The following is a 6,235-nucleotide window of genomic DNA, read 5'->3' as shown; positions in this document are numbered from 1 at the left end:
ATCTTGGTATGACCATGCAAAGACATCGTTGAATTCCTAGAGTAGCCTGATGAGGTCTTGTCTTGTCTTTGCAGAGATATCAAATCCGATCTTCACCTCTTTTCCTTCCTCCAAGCTCATAATTTCTATTGACTCCTTGTGAGGTAGGATTTGTTTCTCGGCCCGTTCTACCATCTTCAACAAATCAGGAGACAAACCACCGTCTTCGTCATCTTCAAAATCCTTTGACCCCTCTAAACACATGTTTTGTTCAAAAGGAGATTCTAAATTTGTAAGAGTGACATTAGTATCATTGATATCGAGGGACCTGTTATAGGTATAAAAACAATATGGATTCAGGAATAACTACTTGTGCAATGTGGTCATGAATGAGATGCAAGAGTAATTTGAAAGAAAAACTCAAAACAGCTACTCATATGGAAAGAAAGAAAAGTTTACTCCAAGAATGATTGCAAAGATGAACTTTATTAAAATAACGATATTTGGACATGAGCCTATTTCACAAAGGAATCCTTATCGCTTCTAGGCTAAAGCAATAAGGGTGTTCTGGGCATTACTCTGAGGAAGTCCTAAAAACTACAGGTATGCCTTCTGCAGTCCAATTGTTTAGCACACTTCCTGGTTCATAAGGGCGGATATCCAACAAAGTTCATCCCTCTGATGCTCCTTCACTCACGGCTTTAACACTTCCCCATTTTGTACTAATACATCCAACTCCTGGCATTCCTTGATAAATAAACCCTCCTGATACAAAGGTTTTGGATAGGTGAGGAAAGGCCATAGGCTCCCATTTGACCTCTTCACCCGTCAAACGAGCCCTTCTTCTCTCTCGCTTCTTCTCTTGCTCTATCCTCCTTTGCCTAGCATCTGGCTTGTATCCTAAGCCAAAACGGTCCTGCTTATCCTTCAACACTGGAGCCTCAACTCGGCCCTGAAGATATTTCCCCAATCCTTTCTCTGGAAAGGCTCCCTTTCCAACTGTTAACTGAAGACCCATATTTGTGGCCTTTGATATTCTCGACGTTGGGATCTTGTTTCCCTCAAGGATGAATGTTGCATTTACGAACTCCAAAGATCGAAAAGAGCACTCAATTGCATCATCACTTGCTTCCATATAAGGTGCATTGTTGGTCACAGATGCAATGATATCTTCTTCAGCATTTATCGTCACTAGCCGACGCTCTGACACTAACTTCAGTTTTTGATGTAACGATGACGGTACCGCTCCTACTGAATGAATCCATGGCCTTCCTAATAGAAAATTTTAAGAAGGCTTGATGTCCATAACCAAGAAGTCCACCTCATAGATAGTTGGGCCAATTAACAAGGGAATGTCAATTCTTCCCATGACCTTCCTCTTGGTGCCATCAAATGCTTTCACTATATTCTGACATGACTTCATATGCGAACTATCCACAGGCAACCTGTTGAAGGTGGACAGGGGCAACACATTCAATGCCGATCCGTTGTCTACCAGAACTCCTGGTAATGTGTACCTTTTACACCTTGTAGTGATGTGTAAAGCTCTAGTAGATCCCATAACCCCAGGTGGTATTTCATCATCGCTAAAGAAAATGAAGTTATCAGCGCTTATATTACCGACCAGTCGATCCAACTTGTTAATAGAGATATCGTCGGCCACATAAGTTTCATTTAGCACTTTCAGTAGTGCATTTCGATGTCCCTCCGTGCTCAGGAGTAAAGCTAGCACAGATATCCGAGCTAGTTGTTTGTGCAGCTGTTCCACAACGCTGTACTTGCTATGCTTTAGAAACTTTAAGAACTCTCTAGCCTCTTCCTCTTTTATTGGTTCATTGACCAATATTTTGGGTTCGACCATATTCTTCTTCTTTCCAGCCAAAGCTTCTTCTCTTGTTGGCTCTACTCGAGCTTTCATCTGTTCGTAGCGCCCTCCTTCATCCTGATCCTCTTTACTGATTATATCCTCTCTCCCCGAGATTGTCACATTACAATCGTAATTCCAAGGAACCCTCCTTTTATCCTTATATGCAAACACAGCCGGTTTTTGAATAATAACCTTTGGTCTTACTCGTGCCCCAACCTCACTGTTCTTCGGCCGCGAGATGATGACCACAGGATGCTTAGCCTTTGGAACTCCCAATGCCGACTCTGACGCGCATATATGACTCTCCCTCTGAACTCATTCATAGAATTCCATCTCCTTATTATCCATCATACCCTGTACCATAGCTCTGAACTCCGTACATTCTTGGATTTCACGCCCCCCTTTCTGGTGGAACTCACAGTAGTTTCCCCTCTTTTCACAACTTCCTTCTGAGACGATTAGTCCCCTTTTCACCATCTCCTTCCAGACCCATCTCAAAGGAGTTTTCACATCCGCAATGTCTGCCTTGATTCTTCTGTCTTCGCCCATCACATTTACCCCATTGTCAGTGTGGTTCGGTAACGGATTTTTCGCTTTAGTTGCTTCATCAAATTTAACAACACCCATACCAATGAGCCTTTCCACCAATTTTTTAAAGGCAGTACAGTTTTCTATGGAATGCCCCGTGATTCCCGCATGGTAGTCGCACTGTGCATTTACGTCGTACCATTTGGGGTACGGGGGCAGTAAGAGCTTCAGATAGAAAAGGAAAATTACGTGTGCGTCAAATAAATTTCGGTATAGTTCCCTGTACGACATAAGAATTGGCGTGAATTGGGGCTTCTCAGTATTTTGCCTCGTACCGGCCTCCTGTCTTGACGAGCTTTGCTGATTTGCAGTCACTGTTCTTGGTTGGTTCACCGTTATTGACCTCGAGTAACCTTTGCTGTACATACTCGCATTGTTCACCTCGTTCTCCCTCTTCTTCGAGGTCGATCTCCTGTTACTCTCTCCAGCATCGATCTTTCCACTCTTTATGGCATTCTCTATCATCTCACCATTCATGACTATGTCAGGAAAGCTTTTTGTGGCACTGCCTAACATATGCGTAATAAATGGTGCCTTCAGTGTGTTAATAAACAGCATGGTCATTTCCTTCTCCAAGAGCGGTGGCTGAACCTGGACTGCGACCTCCCTCCATCTCTGTGCGTACTGCCTAAAGCTTTCACTCAGCTTCTTCTCCATGTTTTGAAGGGTGATTCTATCAGGAGCCATGTCCGTCACATGACTATACTGTTTCATGAATGCTTGGGCCAAATCCCTCCATGAACCGATCGTGGCACGACTCAACTGGTTGTACCATTTGGACGCTGCCCCTGCAAGGCTGTCTTGGAAGTAATATATCAAGAGTTGGTCGTTGTTAACATATCCCGCCATTCGACTGCAGAACATAGTGATGTGAGCTTCTGAACAGCTTGTCACATTGTACTTTTCGAATTCAGGCACCTTAAACTTATGAGGAAGTACTAAATCTAGCACTAAACTCAGCTCTTTAGCGTCAATGCCTCGATAAATTTCAGTGACCTCCATCGCCTTGAGCTTCTCCTCGAGCCACCTACACCTTTCCTCTAACCGTTTCGGTAATTCCTCCTTTATTCTTTCCTTCTCAGCCACTTCATCAAAGTCAGGAATGGCAGAGTTAACAGGATTATTTTCAGGATTAGAACCCGATCCAGCTTGGAAGTTCGAAACACCAACCCGAAATTGCTAAGGCATGATGGTGACAGTAGATTTGCGTGGGTGTTCCGCTCGAGTTCGCACGTGTGGAGGGGTGAAACCTGGAGGATAGAGAGGTTCATCCTTATTACCCTCCTCAACATCAGCCATGAGACCTTTTCTTTTATCACTTCCCCTAGTTATCAGCTGGATTAGCTTCGCCATCATATCATCTTGGGATTCTCGCATCTTATCAGACATATCTTGTTGCATCTTGTCTAATCGCTCCTGCATTTGTAGCTGCAGACGGTCTTGCATCTCCTTCTGGTATTGTTCGAGCTTTTCCAATCTCTGATCCATGTCCTTAACCTTTGCTCGAGTGTCGTACCGGTGTTTGGTTGGTTGGTTGGTTTCCAAGTTAACTGAGTAGTGATTTTGACTTATTAGGATTAAATAAAGGTCTTTAATGCATATGATGCGATGCTAATGCATATGATGCGATGCATGAGATGAATGCAAGAAAGGCTTAATTATAATTCAATTCCACTCAGAAAACTTTACTAGAGAAAAAATTTCTTTACATAAAATGGCTATAAATAAGGCCTTGCCCTAACACTTAGAACTTTAATCTCCCTAAGTAACGATGCCAACTTCTGCCCCTGATCTGATTCCGATTCGTACTTCACACTTATTATATCAGCTTGTATTGCCAAATTCTGCAGGTGCTCAACTACCCCTTGAATCTGAACCACAGCTTCTCCCATAATGTGATCCCTTCTTGCAACCTGATCCTGGAAATAGTGAAGCTGTTCACCTTGATGATCTTCATTTGCTTCCAGATGTTCAATCCTGGCTTCACAGTTCTGTAATGGCATCTCTAATCCTTCTACTGTTCTCTTTATTTGCTCGATCCTATTCAAGTTTGCTTGCAACTCTATCACAACATTGCGACTTCGATATTGATGAATAGTTTCCTCCAGTTCGGCCACCCTAGCTTTTAATTTATCCTTTTCATTCTGGCTTTCTGACAAACTCCTCTCAAGGGACTTATTTTGCTTTTGAGCCTCCTGAAATCTCTTTTCCCACCTATCAGCCTTGACCTTTTCTTCTTGAACTTCTTGACGCCACTGCTCTAAGGTTTTTCCCAACCCAGCAGTTCTCACTGACAGGCGTAGTCTCTTATAATCCATCTTCAAGCTATTCAAATCTTCCTCGGCTTTGCGCTTTCCTTTTCTCAGGCCTTCAGTTTCTAGCTTCTGCATATCTATGTCCAACTTTAAATTCATCTTCTCCTCTTCCATTTTCTCTATCTTCTTTTCGAGCTCTGAATTTCTTCGTTCAAAATCCTGTCTTATAATTTCTAGCTCGGAAGGGACAACTCGTACATGCTTTTCTGCTAGTTGATTGTCTCCCTGACTTGGCACAGGTATATTGTCATTGATCCTTCTGTTTAGCCATTCGATATATTCAGGAGTAGTTGATAGACATACTGCCAACCTCTTCATTCGGCGAGTCTGCCTCCAAGCATTAGTCATTTCTCATATCTTCTTCTTGTAACCATCACATTTATACGAGAATTCACATTGAGCTAATCCTTGGGTTGTAGGTAAGTACTGCCTTGACCTATACTGTCTCAGTACCAATAACGGTGCATAGCTAATGGCTCCCCAAATCCCAAGCAAAGGGACCCAGTCAAAATCTCCACGCCTATATAAGATCTCATCTGGCAGCATCCAAGGAGCTCTCCATTCAATATCCTCCTCTTGAAGATTCTGAAGAATTGCCATCCATTTTTCCTTTGAAATATCATCCTGCCTCGGTAATGCCACTATTTCTTTCAAAGGAAAACAATTTTTAGAAAAACCCGATAAGAAACCTTATCCACCTTCCAAAAGTGACTGTGAAACCATGCTAAAAGGAGCTGCGTGCAACCAATAAATCTACCCTCACCTGCTCTTCGGCATTCATTCAAAGATCTGAAAGTTTCTGCCAAAATTGCTAGAACCGGTATAACCCCCTATCAAGACGGTCAAAAAGATCAGTGACTGCTTCATCAACATTTCCTAAGGCTTTGGGAAAGATAACTAAACCGTAAATACCCAAGGCAAAGACATCAACCCTCTTCCTCGTATCCAGGTGTGCTAGAATTAAATCCTTCAGGTTCTTCCAAGGAATGCATTTACTATCTCCCTTTTGTTTAATTCGTGCCGCGACCCATTGCTCATTCATCCATGTAATATTCATCAATTTCTTCAAAAAGGTTAGGACATTAGCAGCTCTCGAGTAGGCTTTGTCTACTTGGATCTTCGAACAATGAAGTAATGCAGTATATTTCTCCATTGTAGGCACTAAATCAACACTTCCAAAGGTGAAACAACTATAAGCAGGGTTCTAAAATTGGGCTAAGGCACGAAATAGGTGCTTATCCACCTTTACGTCGAGCAAAAAAGGTAGATCTCTATAGCTAGAATAAAGCAGTCGTTTGATCTCATTATCCCACTGATCCCACATTTCTTTCAGTTCCTGTAGGCTATTCTGAGTCACATTGATACGAGTGAAGTCCCACAACTCTGACACATATCCTTTAGCCAAACTATCACATTTCCCTTGCTGTGTTGTCTCTAACCAAGTTTGGACAGCCGCATTATCTTCCACTTTATCAAGAAACTCTTT

The 6,235-nt window shown here is 42.5% G+C and overlaps 1 protein-coding gene across 1 annotated transcript; it reads right to left on the bottom strand.

Moving 5' to 3' along the window:
- Positions 1-4,152: 4,152 nt before the first annotated feature.
- On the bottom strand, positions 4,153-5,097 carry LOC107950037 (tropomyosin-2-like). Its single transcript, XM_016884786.1, has one exon. The coding sequence runs from the start codon at positions 5,095-5,097 to the stop codon at positions 4,153-4,155; it is 945 nt and encodes a 314-aa protein (XP_016740275.1).
- Positions 5,098-6,235: the final 1,138 nt, after the last annotated feature.

Source organism: Gossypium hirsutum, chromosome D03 (assembly GCF_007990345.1).
Source record: "Gossypium hirsutum isolate 1008001.06 chromosome D03, Gossypium_hirsutum_v2.1, whole genome shotgun sequence".
NCBI lineage: Eukaryota > Viridiplantae > Streptophyta > Magnoliopsida > Malvales > Malvaceae > Gossypium > Gossypium hirsutum.
This window is presented reverse-complemented; position numbering and strand designations above follow the sequence as displayed.